The sequence below is a fragment of the Melopsittacus undulatus genome, chromosome 9 (genome assembly GCF_012275295.1).
Source record: "Melopsittacus undulatus isolate bMelUnd1 chromosome 9, bMelUnd1.mat.Z, whole genome shotgun sequence".
Taxonomy (NCBI): Eukaryota; Metazoa; Chordata; class Aves; order Psittaciformes; family Psittaculidae; genus Melopsittacus; species Melopsittacus undulatus.
Window position 1 is genome coordinate 27,043,157 of NC_047535.1, and position 27,506 is coordinate 27,070,662.

General features: G+C 41.4%; 1 protein-coding gene across 1 annotated transcript in view; it reads right to left on the reverse strand.

The window, feature by feature from the left end:
• PTPRG (protein tyrosine phosphatase receptor type G) overlaps positions 1-27,506 on the reverse strand; it is a 405,849-nt gene that overhangs the window by 53,434 nt on the left and 324,909 nt on the right. Inside the window, exons 13-14 of the mRNA XM_034065923.1 lie at positions 24,643-25,435; positions 16,911-17,043 (exon numbers count right to left, since the gene is read on the reverse strand). Of these exons, the coding sequence (XP_033921814.1) occupies positions 16,911-17,043; positions 24,643-25,435 (926 nt within the window). The remainder of the gene's footprint in view (positions 1-16,910; positions 17,044-24,642; positions 25,436-27,506) is intronic.

The window sequence follows — 27,506 nt, forward strand, 5'->3', positions numbered from 1 at the left end:
TGTTTCCAAATCTTAAATCTACCTTTTATTAAGCTCTTTATAACCTTTCAGTGTTGATAAATGTGGGGCTGGAGAAAACGAGAAAGAAAACCCACAAGAATTGCAGTTTGCATCTTAGCAAAAAAACATATGAAGACTTCTTAATGTAGGAATAAAAGTGCCTAGATCCATCAGGCACTCGCTCAGAAGCAGACATGTAAATTAAACACAAGCTCTTGGCTCAGTACTTCCTTTCCTTGAAGCTCAAAAAGTGACACGGCTGCACAGGCAGACACACTGTCCTGAAGGAAGAGGGGGGATGTCTGCTCCTAGGTGAATTGTTCAGCCCTGACACCTCCAGCAATTCATATTCATTTTCCTCCTACTGTATTTATGCATTTCATTTCCATGCTCTGGTGTGATCTCTGGTGGTGCTTTTGCTGCCATTAGTGCAGCAATTACACAGTAAGCTTGGGGGTGGAAAAGACAGCAGCCACCACCTTGGCCAATAAGACATATTCAGGTATGCAGGCAAAGGGAGATTTCAGTGGGGACCGAAGTCCTGCTGTTAGACCCACTCCAACTATTATCATCTCTGCTTATAACTGGGAACTGCAGTAACAGTTCCTGTTTTATTCCAGTATTTTAATTCAAGGAGTTTTCTGAGCTAAAAATGTTTAAGATGCAGACTAAACAGCAGAGTATTTTGCCACTATTTCTGTTAGTTTTGTCCCAGACATTTGGTTTCAGATCTGTAATTTCCTGTCGAGAACACAAAAGTGTGAAATACTTGTTGATCCATTTATTCATTTGCCTCCTGGCTGATCGCAGCCATTTTGACAGAGTGGATAAATTGACTTGCTCCTTGTTTTGTTTTTTTTCATGTGCTTCTCCATCAGCCTGGAAGCACTGCCCCAACTTCCCCAATGCTGTGCTTAAGTCTTTATCACTCCTACACCATTGCTTTACCCCCTGCACCCTCCTTTTAGAGGCTTGCTATGCCAATTTCACACAATACCCAGGTTGTCTGAAATGCCACAAACAAGCTCTCACTATAGCAGCTTCTGCAACTCCATCTGCCAAATGAAAATGATACATAATATTTAGAGAATCTGTTTTTGAACAATTCAAACCCATGGAACACTTTCTATTGCTCTTTAGGACATGAGATGTATCTGTGGCAATTGCTCTTGGTTACTCCAGGCACATTTACCTATTTATCTACAACATATCTCTGCAAATCATCTATTTTTCTAAGTCATGAACAAACACTGCAACTTCGAACAGGAACAACTCTCGATCTTTCTCACTGAGGACATGGCAAAGGTAACAGCTTCAAGTGATCAGGCTAAACCCTGTAACATCAGCCCAGGATTTTCAAATGCAAAGTAATTTCAGCAGGCTAACAAATGAGTCATTTTTCTCCTACAGACATGTAGTAGAACACAGTGCATTTAATTGATATGCCCTTTTATTGCAAAACATACTGTCCCCCTCCGGTTTGACTAAAGCAATGGGATGGAGCATTGCCAGGGAAGAGTTGAAGAAAGCAAACTTGGCACCATGGAGTAACTAAATGTTGATTCATGGAAATTATGAGACATCTAAGGAGATAGGTCTCAGGCTCCAAATTATACTCGACTCTAGTATTACCCCCCTGTGATTATTACAAGTTTGCTTAGAATTTGCTGCTCCCTCTTCTAATTGGATTCCTCCAAAGGGCAGTTTGCTGAGCCACGAGCTTGTCACTTTATATCCTGCTTTAACTCCAAGCCACTCAATTAATATTCAATTCCATTTATTATAAAAGCATTTGTTTCTACCCATATGATGCTATCAGCAGCCATCTCATTAATATTTATTTCCACAAAGTGGCCCACTGATGTTAAGATCTCAGATACAGCTAGTAACTTTAAAGGGGAAAATATGTGAAGCCAAGAAGGTCAGAACAGAACATGAGCTGTAACAAAAAACATCAACCCATATGAATTTAACTCTTTCTTCACAGAAAACTGAGCAAATACAATGAGGTTGGCAGAGAGCAATGAAAATGCTGAAGTTAATCCAGTCACAAGAATAAAATGAGAAGTGACATTGCCAACACATCTCTCTGGAGTGGGGACTTGCTGTCTGGCACACCAGGCAAAAAAGATGCGGGAAGGAGGCATGGAAAGTTCATAAGCTACCTTATTCCCCTGTGAGTTGAGCTGTCTACTTTCCAGGCTTCTTTCCTTTATACGCTGGACCATGGTTAGTTTAAAGCCCTTCTTCTTCAGCATCCTTTTTGGTGCTCAGCATACAGCCTGTCCCAGAGTGACAGAGTGGAAGTTAATGCGACCCCACATTTCCATCCAAGGAGTGAAGGACAGCTCTGTAGACGGGTTAAGTATTTCCAAAAAAGCTTTTACAAAGCTCAAGGGCTCTCTTACACACTTTCAGCACAAGGAAGTATTGCTGAGGAAAGAGAGGACATCCAAGTGCAAGCTCAAATTCTACAGACACACTGCAACCCACTGAAATCTCAGTCAGAATAAAACACACCCTTCATTTCCCCACAGGCCTGGCAGCAGCTTGGATTATGGCAAATGCTGGTGAAATGGGAGCATTTCTTGTATGTTCAGAAGCTCCCAGCTGCTTCTCATGTAGAATGCTCCTGAGAGTGAGATTACACATTCAGACATGGTGAGATGAAGCAGCTGCTGAGAGTGTATATCAAATACTGTGACTTCTCTTATTCTGTGCACCTCGAATAAAACTATACTGCAGGGACAACAGGTCTCTTTCTAGTAGCCTCCACCTATTCCTTTAAACTATACAACAGGGAACTCATTCCATGTCGCTCTGTGGATAACAAAAACAGTGATGTTGAGCTCTAACCTTCTGCTACCACAAAAAGCTAAACTGATTTCCTACAGCAAATCAGTGCTGATTTTGAAGAGGCCAAGACTCTGCAAAAAACAGATGGAAACTAAACTTATGGGCCTTTAAAGATGTCAAGCATTTCCTCGTAGTGATGGCATAAGAATCTTTCTTCTTCCCATCAATTTTTTTTACTAATCAGAGCACACATGGCAACTCCCTGTGTGGCACCACTCAGTGCTCACCCCATCAACATAAAACCTTCCAAAGTGATCGATCACCTCAGGTTTACACTGGGATAACAATGCTTTTATACCTAGAATTAAAAAGATGAATTGTCACAGTCTGCAAAATCAATATGCAACAGCAGATACCTGACTCCAATACTATTTTGTTGGCCCTTCCCACAGATTGCTCCTGCATTTACTACAGGGTCTGGCTCAGAGAACCAGAGAAAGGACTCCTGCTGCACTGCTGTCACCTTCCTGCATTTGTTTTCAGGGCTACCATTCCTGCAGGTTCTGAAGCACAAACACATTTTGGATGCCAACAAAGCCAAGTCAAGCCACTGACAGCCAAATACAGTACAGAGAGGTGCAGAGCCCTGGTGTGCCCCCAAACTCGCATCTCTAGGATGTTATGTGGTGCAGAAAATTCTTGATAGCCCATTTTCTTGAAGATATTTGTGTGAGGACATGCGTTATTCTTTCTTCCCCAAAGAGCTGAATTGGCATTTTTACCATCAAGAAGGTGATGCGGTTGTGAAGTGCCCTATAATTTCTGAGGAGACACTGGGGATCTGGTCCCCACTTATTATTCATAGACTACAGTCACTATGGTAAGCACAAGAAGAAGGGTTCTGCCCTCCTGACTGCAGCCAAGTGCTCCACATGAGTTGGCTTTGCAGTGATAAATGTCACGTTTACAATGGGTTTTGCAACATGAAAGTTCATAATTTGCTTTCCAGGGACCTATGCTTGATTATCAGGAGAGTCAGAAGCATTCACTGAAGTCTAATGAATAGAATTAACACATCATTTAAACAGGGACTAATATGTATGCAAATGAGAAAAAGTTAAGAATAAGAGTTCAAACCATAATTTCAGAAAATGGAGACTGCATCCTTATGAAATATGAATGTTTCAATTCACCTCATATCTTTACATCTATGTTAGCTGCTTTGCATGTGAACAATAGGGTGCATCAAGCCCATTTTGATTTTTATATTTGCACTCGGACTTATAAAATGGATTATATTGAAACATGAATAATATATATGCTAATTAAAGACTCCAGTTAATGACATAAAGACGAAGCCCAACACAGACTAATTTCCATTTGCAAATTTCCTAATTACTGTATTTTCCTTTGGAAAGCAGAAACTTGATTTCCATAGTCTCAGAGAAAAGAGAATATTTTATCTTCCCAAATTATTTTAAAAAGCCTTTCAACTTTTTTCTCCTTTAGGATTGACCTCCACAGAGATACAATTGTTTTGCCCAATTAGATTCAGTATTAAATATCACCCAAGTCCAACTATGCTGATTTGTGCATGCAAATGGTATTATTTAATTATTGATTATTATTAGATGTTTCTCTAATAATGAATTACTGTTGAGAAATAGAAGGTGCATACACCCCTCAATATCACAAAGCATGTTCAGAGTTAACTCTGGCAGATGTAAACCAAGTAAATATCCTTGATGGTTGGTAGGCTGTTAATCTTTATTTCCCTTCCTCTTCCCATTCCCAAAATTAAACAGAACAAGGGCAAGCGACAAGTGTACACTTGAAGGAAGACAAGGCATTAGCAGAAAACATGACTGCAACTTCTGTCATGCAAAGCTTACAGAGAAGCTTGCTGAAGAATGAACAGCAGGAAAAGCCCTTTCAGGTTAAAAGGTTTGTTTGTACCTATAATAGTGTGGAAAGTGGTGAAAACACGGTTCATTCACATGAATAGGAAGCCTGTAAGGATAGCAGGGCCAGGAAAATCTTTGCTTTTGTGTAAATCTTGGTTATGTGGATAAAGAAGCCTAGATACAGCCTTAACTCACAAAACCAGCACCTGCAGGCTCTGCAAAGCAAACTCATTTACTCCTTGACTGAAATAGCACCCTGAACGCTTCCAAAATAAGAAACTGTGTGAATGGGAAGAGACTAACTATTCCAGTACGTTTAGGTCCTAGGTTTTTATTAAAACAAACAACAAAAATCAAAACATGACAGGTATGAGGACTGCATCTTCACAGCTTTCACTTCATATCTATAACACTAGTTGCTTTTACAAATGATCACTGAAACTTAGGAAACTTGTACGAATCTGAAGAGTAAATGATGATCATTTTGATTTCTGATGTGGCTGGAAGTCCTCCATACCCTCAGCACTACACAGCTGCTCTGATCTTCATCTGCATCACTGCTGCTGGGGAAGCACAGACTGGCACTGTGGGAGAAGAGGCTCTCCATGATCCCGGCTCATCATCCTCTGCCCTTGTGGTGACCATCCCTCCACATTGCTCCTCTTTCCCTTAGAGTGGAACTGGCTTGGGGAAGTGAATACCTTAAGAAGAGCTGCAAGGTAGCTGGGAAGCTCGTGGGCTAGTTTACTTTCATCACTTCTCTAACAGCTTAAAATCCTCTTCACTGACGAACCACTAAGCTCCTAATGAACCATGAGGTTGGCAGATGTAATTTCCCACGTGTTTAGGTGATGCACTCCCTTTGCTTTCCTTGCAGAGGGTTATCCTCTCACTTCCATTCAAACCTGAAATTTATGCCAAATGTCCATCAGCAGGGTAAACCCCATTTGCTCCAGCTGAGGAGCACCTGGATCACCAGACTCATGCGTGTGCAAAAGCAAAGACATCCCTCTGTACTTGAACTGGAGAAGCCCCCATCCACAGGGATTCATAATAGCAGCACAGAGTCCAACCTGTGGCATAACAGAATATGCCTTAATCTGTAACAGCTTAAAATGTATTTGAGATGGGGGTGAATGAGCTAAGTTTGTGCTGCTATAAAACATAATACCAGCACTCACTGGAAACTTTAATGGTGGTTAAAAAAGGTTTTAGAAAGTGACTCACTGCAGAAATATATCCATTAACTGATAATTTGATCAGAAGGAAAATAAGAAACAAATTTGAGCCTTCAGGCAATAGAACATTTATCATTATTGAGAAATATTTTGATTTCTTTTTTTCCTTTTTTTAAACATTACTAGCATTTTTAAAATTCAAATTGGGCATATTTCTATTACTTTGTAAATGTCACTTTGTAGGATATTTCAAAACGTTTTTGTTCTATTTTGGAAAAGACAGGATTTCCAAAACATGAAACAACCCTCCAATCAAGAACCAGGCACGCCACCTACGCTTGTTTCGGCTTAAAAGTGAGACCTCAAATGGATTATTAAACTGTAAGTCAGTAAAATACACGCTGTTCATAGCAACAGAGGAGATTTTTTCTTTGAAACTAACAAAATCAGTATTCTACAAGAAACTGAATGTGTTCACATTCCTGCAGTATTTGTAATAGCAGCACAACATGTGCTGTGCATTCCAAGGCATTATTTTTTCCCTGAACTGCTCAGGTTTCAACAAAAGTAAAATTAAGTCCACCCCTGCTTGTTATTGTTTTACAAGTCTGCTGATCCCTTGTATTTACCCGAGCAGTTAAGCTTGCTGAACTGATTTAATATTTTCCCCTATAATTTTACACTCAGACCACATCCGGCTGTGAAATAGCTAGTGCTAATGTTAGTCCAAATGCTGCTGTGGGACTTAGGACAGCACAGGGCCCTTCAATTGCTATATTTTATGGTTTCAAGGAGAGAGAAAAATATAATTTATCTGGTTGCTGTGGTTAATTCACAGTTTCACAGCAGAGGTATACTGTTCCCTCCAGGTACATCTACTTGTATTATAGGATATTTCATTCACAGTTTGTCTGAGGCATTCCTCTAGCTTGGAACCTAACAATTTGTGAGAGCCAGTCTGCTTCAAACATACCTGTGTACACTTTAACACTTATCTTACATACTAAGAATCTTATAGAAAAGTGCTAAACTAGCAACAGAGCAACAGAAAACAAACTAGCACAGACCAAACAATAGTGAGTTAAGTTTCTCCTTCGAGCTCAGAAGGGGCATAGAAAAAGAATACCTCCATCTTCCTAAGAAATAGTATTTTAAGTGATTTTATTTCACAGAAAGCATTTACGAAATTTGTTTCTTTTTTACAATTCCTTTCATAGCTTTAAAAGCCAGAGTTCAAAAATGTTCAAGTCGTAGGAAAGTTTCCTGTGGAACAGCTTACAAAAGACCTAACACATGAGTAGAAGGCAGTGGTACCAGGCATCCTCTACCCATGTGCTTATGAGAAAACCCATACTCCTCCTAGCATGGTATTTCTCAGCGCATACAAACCAGCTCTTAATGGAGCTTAACTACAACATTTGAATATGTAAAAAATATTTGTTGAAACTTTTGCCTTGTAAATTACCACCTTTAATCCAGTTACTGCACAGATAAAATCTTGCCCTGTTATTTTTCAGACCTCACCATTACAGCAGCACTGGGGAAGGCTTTTCCAGAACACAAAATGCCTGCAATTAATCCATTTAATTAGTTCCACAGAAACAAAACAGAAAGATCAATTGCAGCTGTGCTGCAGCTCCCTCCTTGCCTGACCTCAACTGCCCTTGTCTGCTCCCCTTTGCTCTCTCTGCAGAAGAAGATATTTCTGGCAATGTTACATCTCTAAACAAAGCAGGGAGCAGGGTGTCAACAGCAGTTTTCCAACTTGCTGCCAAGGCTTTTGCATAGACTTCATGCCCTTTAGGGATGGCCTGTGTGGGCCTGTGGGCAAAGTATAGCCTAAGTGTCTCAGCTCTCATAGACACCCTACAGCAAATTAAAAAAGTATACTTCCTTTGTTACATGGTATTTTGAATTCCAGTCTTTCACAACTGAAGCATATATTCTCCTGTTGTTTGACTTACAATTGCATGTTTGACATTATCTTTGAAAATAAAGGTGATGCAGATCAGGGCTCCCACTGAGTTCAATGGCCACATCCACAAAAGTGCCTGCAGAAAAGATGCTTACACAACTGACCCACATGGTATGCACAGCCCAGGAGATGAGAACAAACCCAGTTTCAGAGTAAGAAATCTCATTTAAAGGTACTGCTAGAGATAATCACAACCCCACAGGCACCAGGATTGCTGGTGCTGGGACGGGTGATTTCAGAGATGTGAAATCTCAGTTCTTAGAGCAATCACCATTCCCTTTGCCAGGAAACATTTTCATATAACAGCCTCTCCAGGGATGTTTAGGTTCAGTCACTGTGGGTGATTGCTCACAGGGTCTTTGCCCTTGGCACCAGGGGGGGCCTCATGTTGGCAAGCACTGCCGATAACGGGGCAAGTATTGACACGTGCAGTGCAGATGGTGCCTTAGATAACACACAATGGGGGCAACAAACCACAGCTATACCAACCCTCTCCTCTGTTTTGCTTTTAAACTTCAAATCATTGTTGTAACTCTTTACTCATCCCTACTGTAAGGCTTCTTGCTGCAGGAGAACAGATGGAACAAAACTCCAAACAGGTTTTCTTCCACCAACCTGTGTGGGTCTTCTGACACAGTTGTCCTCTGAAAGCTGCCTTTGCATTTTCTTTTGTGCCCATTTCTACCTTTCTTTCACTCTCTTTCCTAAGCTAGAGCTCTCCTCTCTCCTCCCCTCAATTCTTAGGTGTGCTCTTCATGTTACTCACTTTAAATATGATGCATTTAAACTAGGTCTTCCAAACTCTTTTCAGGCTTCTAACCTGTGATTTACAGGACTATCTATCACACCATTCCTCCTCTTCTCTTATGTTTGTATAGATACTTTAAAGCTCACACCATAGAGAACCGGCCTCATACAGATCAGTGACTTCTGTGGTGCTCCTGACGAAGCTTAACCTTGTTTTGGAATGCAGAGATGATGGCAATTCTGTAGACCACTGCTTTATTATCTTTCCTATCAAGAAGCTTTTTCTAATGTCAAACCTAAAATTCTCTCTTGTGGCTATTTAAGCCAAAGGGTCCTCATCCTCAGCACAATGGGTGCAGAAAATGATGTACTCCTTGCAATCCTCTTTCATGCATTAGAGCATTTGCGCCCCCTCTCAGCTAACAACCCTGCCTGCCCTGGTCTAACCAAGTTCCTCAAAAAAAGTATAAATCACCCCCGATTTACACCTGGAAATAGACCAGCCTGCTATAAATCTGGATTTGCTTTTCATTTACAGGACAGCTGAGAGGAGAACATTGCTTCATGAAATTCAGATGAAGGCTGGATACGTCTGACACAGGAAGAAGCTGGCTTCAAACACTTGGCAAGAAGGAACTTGCTATTGCAATTGCACACTCTCAATTTCAGGTGATACAGGTTATACAGTCATGTCACCTCAAATTTACAAAGGCAAGGTCTGATTTAGCTGATATCAGTTACTCAGGAGTCAATATGTTAAAATCAATGGGACTGCTCTGGTTTAACCCTGAACCAAAATCTAGACTGTGCTGTTTCTTTGAAATGGGACAGTCCTGGGTCAAAATGTGCTTACTGGCTTTAGATGTTGCTCCCGATGCTGCATAATTAGGATTAAAGGAACTATTTTATGAGCTTTTCAGATATCCTGATAATTCTGGAAACCACCATTGCTTAAAGCTTGGCAAATCCCCCTCCGACTTCTTTCTTTCTCAAGACAAAACCTGTTGGTTTGTGAAGTGGCAGCTCACTACTGGCCTCACCAGTGAGGAAATGGAAACCTTGTGTTACTCTGTTTTGCAAGAAAAAGTAAAACTAGTGTTAATTAAATCAAAGAAGAGTAAAAGTAACAGGCACATAATGAGAGAACATGCCCCTTCCCACAGTCTAGCTCTTAACAGATCATCCAGCACGCTTAAAAAGCAACTTCCCATCTGCAAATCTGTCTCTCTCTCCTTTTTGTCTAATGAGCTTGAGTTAGTCTGTTCAAAAGCCCAAATGGGCATCTCAGGGCCAATTCAGCAGCAGGGGGTCCGTTACTATAACAACTGACAACTCTTGTGATTTCTGAAAGGCCCTAAAGTGGCCATTTGGGAAATGGTTATTGAGCAAGGAGTTGTGGAGGAATGGCTAGTGCTGGGTGCGCATCCAGGACTGCCCTGTACACAGCTGTATTCACCACCCCAGCCCTGCCTGCACAGAGAACACCCAGGCATCCCACCACCCTGCAAACAGCCAAACCAGACCCTTTCCAGCTCCCTGCATGAGAAGATAAAAGCCCACAAGTCGACAATGGGAGGAACAGCAGTGGCACGCTAGGATTTGGTGTCAGTAGATCTCCTTGTGGGCTCTCCCCCGTTGCCCCAGGCTGTGTGTTGCTGGATGAAAGAGCACAGATGCTGTCAGAAAAGTTTTCATATTGATTTTGCTCATAATGGAAGAATGACGAGTGCTCAAAGAACGATACCAACAGCTAGAACAAGCACCCGGCAGCTGCCCTAAGCTCCAGGCCTGAAAGCAAGCTGCTTGCCATTGGCACAAAGGATGAGCTTGGTTCCCCGTGTGGGATAAGAGGAAGCTGATCACAGGCCTGCTCCCTTTTAATGAAAACGACCAGTGCTTTGAGATACAGCACACAAAGGGCCTAATATTTCAATATCTTTACCTCCGGCACTGGCAAAATCAAATACAACCTGGATCTTTCGCAATAAAAGCTGAAGTGCTTTTCCTGCATTGCCTGGGTTGAGGCAGGGAGATCAGAAGGCTCCGAACCAGGCTTGGCTGCATCCCACTTGCCAGGCAGTGATCTGCACCATCCCCATCCCTCTGAGGCTGTTTGTCATCACACAAGATTAGATGTAGCCGTTCCCAGAGGAAAACGAAGGTGTGTCCTGTTCAGTTTGAGCAGGGCACATCTGGTCCCTAAAAAGGAGACGGAAGCTGCAAGAGGTTTCAGGCAAGCCACTCACCTCCATGTTTCCCCTCGTCTCCCTGTGGTGTTACCCGTCTCCCAGCTTAGGAGATCTCTTGCCTGCTGGCTAATGCTCGTCACTGCCTATGATGACAGGAGTTGCACTTTGGGGCACTGCCACCCCCACGCTCAGCACAAGGATCAGGGATGTGGTCCTCAGGCATTGCTGGGGGCAGTGTCAGCATGAGCATGCCCATCCTTCCTGCTCATTCTTGCCTTGTGCTGGTCTCTCAGTTATGCTGGTACAACTCCGGTTACATGTATCAGACCAGGAGCTAATCTGACTTAAATCAGGGCACAAAAGCCCCTCTCTTCTATTTTTTTTTTAAACATGGATTATTTCTCAACCCAGCTCCTCACATGGTTGTACAAACATTTGCATTGGTATCACAGAGGGCAGAACAAGGGCAGGAATGGAGGAGGCTGCTTGAACCACTGCTGCGGAAATAAATACTCATGCAACTGCACCCGAGGCGTTCCTAAAATCAACAGACAGGCTCGCAGAAAGTGTTACCACCTAGAATCCTCCACGAGAGCGAAAATGAACGGAATCAGGAATATTTCAGAGTAAACTGAAAGCAGCTTTTACCATTGTAAGGAAGCAATTTTACAATGGTCTGTAAATTTGCAATGTTCCTTTTTCAATCAGTACAGTAGATGAACACCACACTGTCTACTCATAAAATAAAACCTAGAGATAGGTTCAAATAACAATTCCAGCACTTTTTACAACCTGCTACAGGCAGAAATTCTTTTCTTCCCAAGTGAAGTTTTAACACTCTTAGCTATGGAGCTGTGCAAGTTCCCCAGACCAAAGGCAGTTTTCCAAGGCAGAGTTATTAGACAAGGTAACTTGGTCTTACGTTGCAGCTTTCATTTCTATATTACAAATACGGCTGACCAACCTCCTTCGTGCTGTTTTACCAGTGACAGAACTCAGATGCTGAAATACTGAACACCTGAGCTTGCTCCCATTGAGGTCTTTGCCACTGAGTTCGACAGCAATACTGTCAAACCGTAAGTGACTTGGCCCCAGGTCACACAGAAAATCAATGAGAGAGTCAGAAAAAGAGCCCATGTCTTGTGGTGCTCAGTGTCATTTCTTCTGCACAGAAAGACACTGCTGGAGAAGTCCGAGCCTCTGCCACAGAACTCGTCCCGAGGACTTCGTTCAATTCAACAGGATGTTTAACAAACAAAACCAGGAAAATTCTTACTGTCTGCTAAGTTCTACAGGGTTTTGCCTAAGGAAAATTAGAGGCATCTTTTCCCCAAGCTGTCTCATATACACACATGACTATAAACAAGCAATGAAAGCTTGCTTGCTCTTTGAAAGGCAGCAGCTGTGTTGTTCCAAAAATCCCTCCTGAATGTAAACATATTAGCACTGTATAAACAGCTTGATTTAATAAGAAATGCAATACAATATTCCCGCTTTGTCTTTGGGATCACGATATTGATGGCGGCAATAATTCAAGGTGAATTATGGTATCTGTTCAAAAGAAAGAAAAAGAAAACTCTCCAGCTATAGTTGTGAATTAATTTCTTCCTCTTAGCTGAAAATGAGAAATGGCTATAATTTAGTTCCCATTTGAAAGTTGCTGCTGGCTAAACTCTAAAATCTTAATTGCTTCTTAATATTCTCTGCATATTCTTCCCTTCGAAAGCATAGTCTATAGGATTGTAGTGTTTAGATTAAAAATCAGAATGGAAAACAAACAGTGGAAGGTCACCAGTCAGTCCTAAAATACGCCTTTTCTCTTAAATGACAGAACTTAATGTGTGTCAAAGTATTCAAGTTGATTTCCCAACTCAAGTCACCCTCCTGCACCTCTGTGAAAAAGACAGTGGCACTGACCCTGGGTTTCCCTTAAAGTGTCAATACTCAGGACTTGTTCCATTTGAAACAGAATACAGTGGAAGTGCTAGAAAAGACATGTTTCAAGCCATATTATGGCTCAGCATACTATAGAACATGCCTTGCTGCAGAAAAACTGAAGTCACACTCAATCCCTAAATAGTTTGGAGGTCACTACCAAACACACTCTGCAATTCTCAGAGCTTGTAGAAAAGGCTGTGAGAATAACAGTGGCAAAGGCTGCAGACAATCCAAGTCAAGTTTGAAACCGACCTTGAAGAACTGCAGAAGGATCTCATGATACTGAGTCTGGGTACAAAATCACAGACACAAACAAATGCCCAGAAATGCAAAAATAATGTGGTTGGGAAACTGCACAATGCACGCATTTAATGGGCTCTACATGAGCTAGGAGTTCTGCAGTGAAAGATCTATCCCAGTGAATAGTTCTCAGAAACACTCAGTGGTTGTCCTTACAGCACACAGCTTCAGGAAGCAGTACAAAAGGAATGAAAGCAGAAAAAAAAATAGCACTGTGCCATTGCAGAAGAAAATGGTTAACCTACCTGCTGAGTAAAACAAGGATGTGGTCTCCTCACCTTTCCTGTCTGCTAAGACTTAAATTCTCAGCTTGATGCTGAAGTTTCAGGCACTAGAAGTCCTGGGAGCAACAGTCCCCTTCACTATTCCCATGACAGCTCAAGGATCAGCCAAGGCCAGCTTTTCCTCAAGAGGAATCAAAGATGCACAGAAGTAAAGTTAAGCTACAGACATCATTGTCCCTCCTGCCCTGGAAGCCCAACTGCCAACCAGCCCCAGCAGCTCCTGGTCATCCCGCAACAGTGCTCTCCTCATTGTTCTGGGATAAAAGCACATGCTTTAAAGCTTCATTATGCTGACCTAGTTTATTTTCCACTCGACCAACTTAAAATCACATAGCCCTTTTCACAGCAGTGCCATTAAAAGCACTGAATTCAAGGGAACTTTAGTAGGAAGGTAATTCAGAACTGCTGCTTGCCTGCAAGTTCCCATCCCTTTTCATTACTGAGATAGCCATCATGCTAAAAAGATGGAAGTGACCCTTTCTGTTTAATATCAATCATATTCTTCCACCATTTGTCCAGCATCCACATGGATAAGGAACTGAGAACAGCAAATTACCTCTGCAAGTAAGGGAGTCTCATTCAGAAATGGCACAGATCATTTCCAAACGTATTCAATTACAAGAAGTCTCTAGTAAGCACAGCATGGAAGCTGAACAGATAGAGAAAGGAAAAGCTTCATCAAACAATGACTGCTTCCTATCACTCTCCTTTTCAAATAAAGGGAAAAGAAAATGAAGCCTCCTTACAACAAGACATCATCACAAAACTTACTTCATTGCTGTAGCATGGAATGAGTTACAAAGGATCCAGAGATAAACACTTTGCCAAACATTCACAAGCAACTTCCTAACCTCCTTTTTTCGGTCTCTGGATAATAGGGCATCAGTGCAACACAAACAAGCAGAAGGCTTCTCTCTGCTTCATTGTTCTGCTTATGTCACCTCTGGTCTCAAATCCCATAAATGCTCAAAGGCGCAAAAGTGAAAATATCACTTGTTTTACCCTCAAAATGTTTTGCCAGAGGGTAGCTATGTCTCTTCTGCATTTTTGAGTTCTCTGGGGTTTGTTTTGCAATGCTTTTTCTCACAACAAAACAAAGAACTGCTGTGCAAGAAAAGACCCCTTGGTCCAGCACGCCTGTCCCCTGGAGGGTTATCCTTTCAGAACAAGTGTTTCTCTGCTGTGCATTTCACTACCATGTTTCCCTTACTGAAATATCAGTCTCAAACTCGTTTTCATGCCATGTGCTTTGATAGTGTTATTCAGCAAATTATTCCATATGTTGCCCATTAAATTTTAAGCTAAATATTTCTTCCTGAAAATCCCAATCACTGTTCCTTTGAAACTTGCAAATTAGACTCTGCAGTGTTTGAGGACCTATTTTTTTCTTTACTTTGAAACAATCACAGAGAGAAACATTTTTTCTCCTAAGGTAACCACACTGAAAAGGGCACACAAAATGCTGTGCTGCTACTTCAATTACATGGTCTGCACAACATGGAATGTTACTGTGGATGATTTGTGCTGTAATTACTTGTTGATTTATCCTAACACACACCTTTACTTTTTCATACGCTCTCTAAATTGGTTAAAAAACTCTCCCAGATCTATGAGGGCAGACACAGGAGATGATTTTGAAGCTAGGACACATGTGCTTTCAAGTTTGTTTTATTGTTCCTCAATCTGCTGCTTTATATTTATCTAAAAATTTGGACTTCTACATAACATACTTTCCGTGTCTATATTAACTTCTAATCTCCACCTTTTCTTTAGTCTCAATTTTACACACACACGAAAAAAAGACCCACTGCTGTCAAGGGTATTAATGACAATGCTTGTATTTTTACCAAAGCCACTGATGAATGTTAGCTATTCATGCATATTACAGAGAGCAGATACGAAACAATTACTGTCAATATGCAAAATAACAAACATTACAGGCAAAGTGATTCAGTTGCAGTTGAAGTTTCTGCTCGTGTAACTTCATTAATTTATGTGTGTGTTTGCTATTACGAAGAAAATAAAGATTTTATGAGGTGGATGGTTAAGAATTTTGAAGATAAAAAGTATTTAACTTCAATTAACATAACTTAATTCTAGATTCGGGTAATATTATGATCTACAGTAGAAGCCAGTATTTATAAAAGATGAGTCTCTAACAACTGGTCACTAAGCCAGTGCTTTCCAACTTTATTATCTTCTTGGAGATGGTATTGTTACTCTTTGAGTGAATTAAACATCAATTTTGCAATTATTTCTCACAATCCATTAGTGTCATTGCAGGAGTGGAAACATTTTCCAAACAATGAGAGGTATCAACATTCTTCTTGATAATAGCATTTAACATTTTATTGCAAAGCCTTTCCTCCTCAGAAGAGCATTTTGTACAAACAGAAGATGAATATTGCTAACCCTACATTACAGTGCTTCTGTATATACCATATCCTTCAAGGGCTTGTGACTAAGTTTGGTCCTTCAAATGAAGAAAATACATATTGGAGGACAAGATGCTACAATGTGATCTTCTGAATCTTTCCAATTTCAGCTTTTGTGCACTCATCACTGCAGTTTTATTCATTGTCTTACTGCAGTGATATTAATTACTTGGAAATGTTAATAGAAATGATTTTTACTTAACTATTGTCATCTATTTATTAATAGCCTTTCAAATGTTCCCAGCCTCAACAATTTGCTGATTAAGTGTCAGCAAAATGGGTGTACTGAAAACCAGCTTGGGTTTTTTAATTGATTCTGCAGGTATTATGATTAATGGAGTGTTATTTCTCATCAAAGGCACTTCTCTGTGTCCCATCTATTCAGATTTTGAAGCAATTCCTAAATAAATGAGGCTAATTCCTGGTTTATCTTCACATCTGGACAAATGAGGTATCTTTGGGTTATCGTTCTGGCACAAGAAGATGCTGAAGGTTTTGATTTACTCTAAATCAAATGCAGATGGATTTGTTGATGCTAATCCTAGTCTCCACAACTGAACCAATGCCCATTGGTACAAATGACAGTATCTCTCCTTAAGAGCCAGTCTTTACTTTACAAGACCTTGCAGGCTGCACCTCTGAACACCTACACTAAAGAACTCCTACTCAGAGCATTTCTATGTAACGTGAAACAAGCTCATCCTCCTTTCTTGAAGTACAGCCAAAGGAAGAAAAGAACTGCTTAAGATCACACAGGTCTGTGGCAAAGCCACTCATGGAAGCAAGGCCAGTCACACTGGGCTTTTCTCCCATGATTACCTTTCTTGAAGCCAAGACAAAGATACTTTTGTATTACCTATATATATAATATATATATATCTATAGAGAGTGAGAGAGGAACTAATCATGAAGATATTTGTTGGCATTACAGCTGCCTCTACCACTGTTACAGCTTTACCAAGCTCATGTTCATGACACAACCCCCCACATTTAAGACAGCTGAATAGTTAACCAACAGAGCTGTTTTAGCGTCTGAAAAGTTATCTAATGCATCCATCACCATAACATCTAATACTATAAAAAACACAGGACCACATTAAAAACCACCACACGAAATGTGTTTTAAAACATAATCAGTTTCCAGTCAAAAGGGAATAGGCTCACCTCCAGTAGACAAGCACAGCAATGAGAAGAATGAGGCACACGAAGGTCAGTGCTGAGACCACAATAAGTGGGATAATCCATTCCATTTTACCAGGAGAAGGTCTCGTGGCCATGCTGGAGCTGTTCTTGTCAGCTGTGTGTTAAAAACATAACAAAACCAATCAGTAAACGGAAAGCAAATTATTGTAGGGGAAAATGTGTAAGCAAAACGAGTAGTTTGTCCATTTTACATGGTATGAGTAAACAGAGCAAAGATCTTCTAACTGCAGGGTGGGACTCCATTTGTCTTTAGTCTGAGACATGAGAGTACAAAAGTATGGTGTTTATTGTCACATATGGCTTGGATTTTACTATTGCCTGTAATTACAATCTCACAGACAATTTTAGGACTCTATCATGCAAGTACCTATTATCAGATGTGGAGTACTCCACTGAGTCATTTCACCCCAGTAACAAAGTAAACGCTTTGCTCCGTCATCAGTGTTTGCAGATAAATGTACTCGGTTTCTCAACACTACCGGACAGCCCTGATTGCAGAGCTCAGATGTAATACTTTGCTTCAGAAATTAATTCCTTGGTAACATCTTAAAAAAAAAATCCTCAACATGTTGGGTGTCATGCCACATCATTTGCAGAATTGTCACAATCTGGTGAGTTACTGCATACGAAAGCACTTGTCAGCATATGGATTGTCAAGATGGATGGATGAATGAGTGGATAGGATGTGTTGTAACTGACAGAAGACATCATTATGCCACAGCTTTTGAACAAAATTAAAGTTGGTCAATAGCCTGAGATCTGGCCAAGTAATTCCACTTTACTTTTCACATGACACCTCATTAAAATTACCCTATCATATATGAGTATCTAGAGGTTCTGCAAGCACTGGAGCCAATGAGCACAGACACCGTACCAACGTATTTCTGAAGGCATCTAATTTGTGCAAATTCATGTAGACTTGATGAATAAATTGTTTTAGACAGAATAATAAAAGAAAGATACAGAAGCGGATTCTGTAGCTTATTCATGTTTCCTAACAAGCAGGCGGTAGTTGATCAATACCTGTCAACAAGATGTAATGGGAAAGGATTACTGCAAACAGCTTCAGATTTCAATGAAGATTGAAAAGCGTGCACTTGACTTCCACTTTTTAGCCTACGTCTTTCCTTACCAATGTGCTTCCTTGCCCTCATTCAGTACTGTATTATCATATCTTCTGAAACTGCTGCAAATCCTACCAGAAGAACATAATTGCCTTTTCACCATAGGCAGGCAAAACACAGATAATTGGAAGTCACCGGATGTCACATAATATGAAGTCATACTCTATTTTAATAGCATTTAGATTATACTCCTCCATAGGCAGGAGTAAAATTCAACTAACATGGAAGCAAAGGTTAATTGTAAATGCTTTTGCCTGACTGCTGAAAACAGAGCAAGGCTGCAGGCTGCTGCAAGCCCAGCAAGAAATCTTTCTAGTTTTAAGAACTAGGCTGATGGAGGCAATGCCCTTTAGCAAGCAGCCTAAATGTGGTGCTAATCAGAGGGATGTTTGGGGGAAGTGAATGTACACTTTGATTGAATGTCTTTGATTTCCTTGACTAGCAAAGAATAAGGAAAAGAACAAGCCCAAAATTAGAGCAAAGGCTTCTTCTCTATATTTGCCAAACTTGCAAAAATCATAAGCCCTGCGGCATCAGGGTTTTATTAGTGCATTTCAAATCATTTAACAGCATGAAAAAATTAAGCCTGTGAGGTAAGTGTTACTAATCAGAATGGCAAAAGGGACAAAGCAAAAGAAAACATGCAATGTAATAAAACTTTGTAGGAGAGTTAAACAGTCCCACCACCTTACATCCATTAGGGCATTGCTTCATTCTTCTCCAAGGACAGTATTCTGTTTAGCTTCACTGCCACATATTTCAACACAAAAACATATGTTTCTGTTTGCATGGGAAGGAAATTAAATTCCATTGTAAGCACAGCATGGGCTAGAGTCTCAGTGCACAAATTCTGCAGTGCTCGTGATGCTCCTCTTACCCAGTCTACTGTGGAGAACACACTTACCTGACCCTGCCAACTCCCTATACCACAGATGTGAGGACAAGAATATGTTCAGGATACTGAGTGCCAAGAATAGCAAATGCCATTCCTGGATGCTGATGGCTGGCCCTGAAATTCCAGTTGGGAATTCCCAAGCAGTGATTGTGCTTCAATAAAAAAAGAGACTGATCCTGTGCTGGCTCAGGTGTTTTCCATGGCTTCAGTGTTGAGAGAGCTTAAACAAACCAATGCCAATAAGAACTGTACTAGCATGACAGCTGAGGTCAGAAGGACAGCAGTGCAGCTGGAGTGCTGGTGCCTGTCTCTGGAGTGTCATGGCAGAAGAGCCTAAGGAAAGGCAGCACACCGGATAACTTGGAAAAAGACTTGAAGAAAATACACTCAGAAACCAAACAGATCTACGCCTTCATAGTTTCATGTTCTCCTACATTACAAAATATTATAAAATAAAAAACAGTCATCATTTCACTCTTTTCCAAAGCAAGAATGTTGAGCCTTGGTAATGTCAACAGCATATCCTTGTAACGGTGCCCACCATACGCTGTACTTGGGAGGGAAGAAAGCTTAAAAAATGGACCAGGAAACTCCATTTTTGCTAAGAAATGTAAACAGTTTCCAGTGGCATATGCCTTCGTTGAATTAATTCAGTTTGCCTTTTACTGGCTTGGAACCCATCCCAGTAGGAAGGAATAAAAATTATTACAGCATATCTGTTTCAGGAGGTCCCACACGATACAAGCCCTGGCACTGCTAAATCCACTCCTGTGTCTGGAAAAACCTCTAACTCTTGTGAACCACCCATTCAGCAGTTCCACACAGGCCATGGATGGATGAAGCACTGGCACAAGAGATCATTAGAGGGCATTAGGCAGCAAGAGAGGCTTTGGCAGTGCAGCTCTTGCACAAAGGTCAAGGCAAGAAAGGGGCATTCTACACTTTGTGAAATGTACTGATTTTCCACATATTCTTGGTAATTGGTTCCTGAGAATAGAAATGTGTTTATTGTCCTTAAGTAACACTGCTTGCTATAATAAGCAACCATAGCTGTAATATATAACCTATCTACCTTTATCATTCCTTGCGTTGCATAAATAACTAGGACAAAGTCCTGTTTGTTGTACCATTGCAGATACCATTAACCTGGACAATACATGTGCTCTGCAGGCCAAAAGAAAACCCTTACTGCCAAACTGCCTCTGACCATCCAGTCTCCTAGAAGAAATCCCCCTGCTCATCTCTGCTTTAAGTAAATGAAGTTATGGACAAAGGTAACAATTCATTCTGGAAAACAGAATGGGCCATATTATTAAATGATGAAAAGGCAAACCAGTGTTTTCAAAGAAAGTGTTACTTTTGATACAAGCGTGTGCCATTGTGCAGCTATATTCTTCTTATTTCTTTAAACGCAATCATTCAGTAGTCATATTTACAGGCTTTGCACAATTAAGGATGGCTTTTCACTGTTTTGTAAACTAATGCCAATCATATTTAATCCTGATGTCACATATTCAAAATTCATACTGCTTGCAAACACTGAGTAATTCAATGCTTTTGTTTTCAAGGCAATCTGCTGTTTGCTCCTGTAAGTTGCCATGCAAAGTGTCTCATGTGCCACACAAAAGTACAGTTTAATAATCCCTGCCACGTGTGGAGAAAGAATGACACAGATGTTTCATTATCTTAATGAGGTTATAACCAGAAGGTTTTTGTCACCTCAGACCTGGCAAAGACTGTTTTAAACCGCTAAATTCAGGCTCTGCTTAAAGCATACACCAGGTTTGAAATGTAACTCCACACATCATGATCTCCCTACAAAGCCCTCTCGTGGGAGGAACTCGGCAGAGGTGGGTGAGCACTGAAGGATGGGAGGACCTGGCCGAAGTTTGGATCAAGGGCCAAATGCACAATCTCTGTTCTCCGTCCTAGCTCATGACAGAGACAAAAGCCCCATGTGGATGCTTATTCATTTGCTCATAACGGACTATTTGCTATCTCCCGTCAAATACAAAGGCTGTGTTTAACTGTCTGCACAACAAACCAAAAGCCTGTGGTTTGGTATCTGCTCTAGCCTGAACTGAATCGTGCTGGTTCTCCTTCTTTTCTGTTTTGCTTTTGGTAAAGCATCATTCTAATCGCTGTTTTTCTCATGTTCAGGTTTGAGAGTTGTGGACAATGCTAAGCAGCTGCATGTGTAATAGTTGCAGATCAAAGGTACAATTAGGATAATGTGGGCACCAAAACTGAGAAAAGGATGAGCAGAAAAATGAAAGAGAACAAGCAAATGTTCAGTGACAGAAGAAAATCATTAGCATTGGCTGATGCCACCAGACAAGAAGAGGCCAATGCCATTTGGAATATAATAATGACAGGGCCTCAGGAGAGGTGTGTGTGTATGTGCCTGTGAAATAAGCACTAAAAGAAAATGAGCCTTGCTGTACTAATTGGTCTTGCACTTTCCCTGTAATTTCTCACGTGTTCCCTCTTCTCCTCTAATCACCCACACTCATGAGTACTTCCCATTCAGTTATCTGCTTACAACTGCTAATTTGATTCTATATAATTAATTTTACAAGTGTATATTGTTATGAAACAATTTTCTACTCTTTAAAATTATTCAGCTTTCTGCTCACAAAAACATTTCTGAAACCCTGACAACTTTTTAAAAACTGCTTTCCTGCAGAAAAGATGCATCCAAAAAAGTTCCTGCCCTCTACGGGATACAGTAAGCTGCAGGAGCTCTTTTTGCTCACTTTGGAACTGCCCTTCACTCTTCTTTAACTGTCCTGATGCTCAAGAATGCTCTCAGACACTTCTGTCAATGTCCTCTTGGCTTTGCTGGTCATTGTCTTGATATAAAGTTTACCTTGTTATGGAAAACCTTTAAGGCTCTTTCTCCTAGGAAGAGGTCTTGCTTATGTCTGGAGTTTCACTGAACTCCACTCGTTGTGTGACTTAGGTCAGGTGTGTCTGTATGAATTGCCAATTTCCATATTACTGTGGGAAACAGTTTAGCTGAAGCAACTAGTCTTAGGCTTCATGCTAGTGCGTGATTGATGGGCCAATTCTGCAGCTGTGGGTTTTGCTGGCATGTGTTTTTGGTAACCCAGAACCAGCCTGGAGGAAAGCTCCTTCTGCATTCCCAAGAGTCTTCTTGCAAGGGTAGCACTCCCAACAGGCCAGCCAGGCCTTACTCAGACACATCTAGTAAAGCATCTGGGCAAATTCCAGGATAGGTACACTTTAGCTAGGCACTGCAGGTATCTGGTGACACAAGATGCAAACAGAAGGACTTGCCTGAAGAAACTTTGAAGGACAAAGTCCTCACACCTGGTATAAAGAGATTCAGGCTTAAAGCCTCTGTCCCACGGCCAGTAAGACACATCTCAAAATGTTCTCTTTCACTTATCTCTTCCCCCAGCTAACAAGTGCTGGTTATTTCAGATGTCATTTCCTACATATGGAAGTCATTTTATAAAGAGACAGTGATCTTACTAAGTTATCATCCCTCCATATATAAGCATGGAAAACCTAATGTGCAGAGTCCTTTCAAGACTGATCATCTTTACGTGCAGTCTTCACGCAGGGTCACTTCAACCTCCAATCCTGCAAGTGAGCAGAGCTCTTAAAAGAGCCTGTCTAGTAGGAGGCAAAGCTGTGCTGAACTTCTTTCAGTGATAGTTCTCTATGTGCTAAAAAGAGGCAGGAATCACTACAGACTAAAGCGGTACGATTCACAATAACCGGTAAGTACTTTGTAGGAATATTAACAATATTCCCTCATCTCATTGATTTTAATCTTTTATCTTAACTTCACCACAGAATAAAAACCAATCTAATAAACAATCCCTTTGTCATGAGTTAATAAAGAAGAACAACTACCCAATTACTCCAATTTATTAGGCTGAAAATAGGCCACGAGGCTCTTTCCAGGTCTCATATAATGGACATTGTACTTGGACCATTCATGAAACTTGCACATGAAAAACAGAGAAGCATAAGGCAGGAAGAACTGAAGACAGCTATTTCAGAGGTAGGTTTACCCAGGCAGATTTAACTGTTGGGGTTTGAACCTAAATGGTGCTGAATGCTTACTCCCAACATTGCAAAGCATGGCTAGGACAAGTGTCCTCCTTCCTGATAAAAAGGTGATGAGGGCAGGTGGCATGTTGAAAGCTGCCTGACAGTCACCTCACACCATACTCAGTGGGAGCACTGGACTTTGAAGAAGATTTCCAGTTGAGGAGTAAGAAAAACAGCAGCACACTGTAAAAAAAATCAGCACCACCTGGTGCAGGTTTCTTGGTCTCTGCATTGTTAATCTGATCTCTTACAGAACAGTAATGATTCACAGCATTAGAGTCATGTCAGGATATCTGTAACAAATATTATTAAAGATTGGATTGAGCTTTGTTCTTGAAATTGGTTCTGAGCTGTAACTGAGTGCACAATGTCTGCAGTTTTGTGGTTATAGAAGTAGGGAAAAATAAATATGTGAGGTTTTTTCACAGTACTCTGACTCTAGAGCAGCTTTCATGGAAAAACAAAAATACAGAACAGTCTATAGATGAGCAAAATAAACGGCAGTAAAAAAAAAACCCAAACAAAAAGGTGTGAACTATCTTATAAATGCTGTGCTAATACACATAATCACTCAGATAAACTCATCATTGTACCTAGAGCTCAGTCCTTACTCTGCAAATAAATCCATAGGCCTGCACTCCACTTGCTTATTGCAGTTGTAAGATCTGAGCCTGGAGCTCCCCAAGCAGAAACATGTGCCTATGCACTGGACTTTCTGCAAACACTGTGTTTGCATAAGCCTGTGCAGCAAATCCTGACCACGCAGGGCTTGGTGCACATGCAGATCACCTGGGCATGCCTCCAAAAGGTCATATTTGCTGTGTACATAGTGCGGAGTTGGGACATACATCCAGAGCTGGTGTGTACAGGAGCACTAGTAATTCTCATCAGGACAAACATAGAAAATACCAGACTCTGCCCTGCTAAGCTTTTATTTCCCTTTTTAATAGTTAAAAACAAGCCCTAGTGTCAGAGGTGCCTTGCCTTGGAAGATCAGAGTATATAGGTTTTGTGGTGAGAAATAAACCAGCAACAATCCTGTATTTGGGAGAATATCTCAAAGCCTCATCAAGGAGAATTCTGCAGATAAACCAAATCTGCTTACAGCATATATAGCAACCTTCCCATGAAACACCAGCTCAGCATAGCACCCGCTCTTGCAAATTAATTTCACAGCTATAGTTTACTGCATTCCTTTATATTTTTTAACAAAATTCTTAATGCAGCATGTTGGGGGTTAACATTTTTCCAGTTTTTCTTTTAATAAGCTACAAGGACCGTGGATGTGTCCCAAGAATACAAAAGGATGATTCTTCCCCCTCTGCTCTCCAATACTAATTTGTGAGGGTGGGTCCTGCCTATAGGATGAAGCCAGGCACCACAAAAATGTATATACTGGAAATTAGTAAGGAATGTGAATTGTGTCATTATCTATCCCCAAAATTCCCATTTGACAGGTTGGATGAGGCTTGGAGCAACCTGTTCTGGTGGAAGGTGTCTCTCCCCATGGCACAGGGGTTGGAACTAGATGATTGTTAACTCCAATAGTCTTATGCTGGTAAAACCAGTTTTCCTGGAGGTCACTCACCTGGGTTAATGGTGATGAATTTGTTATCTGAGGGGTATTCCTCTGGAAAACTGTCCTCCTTCAGAGAGGGTCTTCTTGTTGTCTCTGGTCTCCTTGGGATCTTCCCCAGGTACAGTTCGTCAGTGAACGCTGGCGGCACTTGGGTGGATGGGAGCTGCTGGGGCTGAGTGCCTGTTTCGGCAAAGCTCTCCTCCTCGGCACCTCCAGCTGTGGGGATGTTCTGGCTCGGTTCTTCCCCCGATATGGTTTTATTTCCTTCCTCAGCAGTCCAGTTGGGGGAAGCCACAGCCACGCTGGACTCTGTGCTATTGCGCTCCTCTGCAGCTGCTGTCACCCTGCTTTTCTCCTTCTTCTCAGCATCCTTTTCTTCCTCTTCCTCGTGCTCCCGCTCCCCATCCTCACTTTCACTCTTTTCATCCTTCTCCCCCTCCTCGGCTCCTTCACTGTCCTTTGTCAGTGCCGAGTCCCGCTCTGGTCCCGGGGAGGCGGCAGCAGAAGCCTCGGTGACGGCCACCACAGCCCGTCCTGCCTGCTTGCTGGGGGCAGCCGCTGCGGGGAGCCGGGTTGGCCATACACTGCTAGGGAAGGAGGAGATGCCACTGCCGCTGAAGCCCAGCCCTGCCAGCAAGGTGCTGGTCACCACTGAGGCCACAGTGGCTTGGCTGCCGCTGGAGGAAGGCCCCATCCCTGTGGCCATGGACACGAAGGAGAAGGGGAGCCCCGAGGAGGTCCATGTTGAGGAGCCAGAACTGATGGGAGCCATGTCGGCTGAGGAAGCAGGAGATGCTGTGGGCTTGAGGAGGTCAGCAGCAGCAAAGGGGAAGAAAACACAGCAGAGAGCATCAGCAGGGGTCCCAGTGTGCTACCTGGGGTGATTTTTCTTTTTCTTTTCCCTCCCTTTCCACACACACCCCATTCTGGTTGCTATTCTCTTAAAACGAATGACTTAGCATTAGCTGGATGCAGGACCAAGTCAGGAATGGGACATGCTACAGAGCTACCCAGCAAACCACAAAGGGAGAAAACCTCCCCACATTCACCACTTCCAAACAATCATCATAATAAAAACCCCTCTTTATCCTTATCTTTATTTTACAGTGGGACCTTCTCAACCCACGTCACCAGTGACTTGTGAATAATGTTTCCTCTCAGGGGTGAGGAGGATGTAAAGGAGTTTAATGAGTTTAGCTGCATTACTCACAGCACTTTAATCCTTAGAACACAGAAGCTTAAAAATACAGCATTACATAAGGGCTGTCCCAAAATAAGGGCTGTGCTGCCAACGTGAGCATCCGTGGCTGGTGGGTCTGCTCTGACAGGGAACTCTGGATCTTCCCACACACATTGGGAGGGCCTCAAATGGTACTATTTTTATTTCCTTCATTTACCCATTAGCATTATTCTGATGCTGTTGTAAGGCATTGCTCTTGACAGAAAAGACCTGCAACACGGCTGGCTAGGCACCTGTGAAGGACCTGGAGAGCATCAGGAGCCCTTCAGCAAGTCACTGCAATCTCCATCTGGACTACCAGGCTGTGACACCCACGTATATACTCAGTCTTCCCTATATACAGAGCTCTCCCTGGCTACTACCAGTGACCCATAGCCAGGGCTGGCATTGCCTATGTCCCTCAGGGAGATGAGAGGAAACAGCGAATGAACCATGCACTTGGCATCCTCTGCACCCTGCCACTGTTATTCTATGTCAGTCCAGTACAGGCATGTTTGCACATGGGTCTCTGTGCACATGTGCATGATCTACTGGAAACAAAAGTTCTTGGTATATACTACACAATTCCCCTTCCTGAATTACATGTGAAAATTACACTGAAGTGAATTGACTAAGGAGCAGGAGTAATTCTGTGGAAAAGCTGAGATCAGCCCAGACAACATGACCGCATTCTCTCTCTGACTTACTGAAAAATGTCTCACATAACTGAATTCATCAGCAGGAGGAGCATTAGCTAGAAAGGTATATGCATCAGAGGACAAACCAGGGTGAAATAGGCACTAATGAAGGTTGAACTAAACTGTAAAATATTTATTTTTGGAACTGAAATTTATAGCCTAAGAGTATTTCTACACCTCAGCAATTCCCAGCTTCAGGCAGGCTGTGTAGTTGAAATGCTACAGCAAACCAAGAAAGGCAGCTTTCTCACATTATTTTTGACCAGCTGCAATCACAGAGAACCTGAGATCTCAGAAGAAAACGTGTGCTTTAGAGATTTCAAGCCAAAACTTTAAATAAGCATCTAAACTTTTGGGTACTTATCAGTGTGAATCCCTAAGGTACTGTGAGATTCGCTTTTTGCTGGCATGTACAGTCTCCAAGCTGGACTAAGTATTAAAATTTGACAGCAAATTTTATATGTCTATAATACTTCTATACATCATTAAAGAAACATTAATCATTTAAATTCAAGCTTTGTATGTGTTATTTGCTTACTAGGGAGTATATCAAACTGGAACAGAATAAGACCACAAGTAATGTACTTAGAGTAAATTCCATAGTATGAATTCAGTCCATAAATTTTACTGAACATTTCAGTATACAGAATGCCAAGAAATTTAGGTTATGGATAGTTTATATTAAATAACCTAATAAGATGCTTTCAAATCTGAAACTGCATTCCAGTTTTACTGTAAAACTATCAACGTTTCTGATTCTGGAATACAAAAGATTCAGTGACTTGTTACAGTCTCATCTGAATTAGAATTATAACAAAGAGCCCTTTAAGGCTTTATTCACGTAGTAGCAGGTATCTTTAAAGCACTAGAACAGCTAAGACGCTGTGCATGAAGCCTTATTCCTGTCGCATGTAATTCTGATCATACAGTTAATAAAGAAATTAAATTTAATTCCA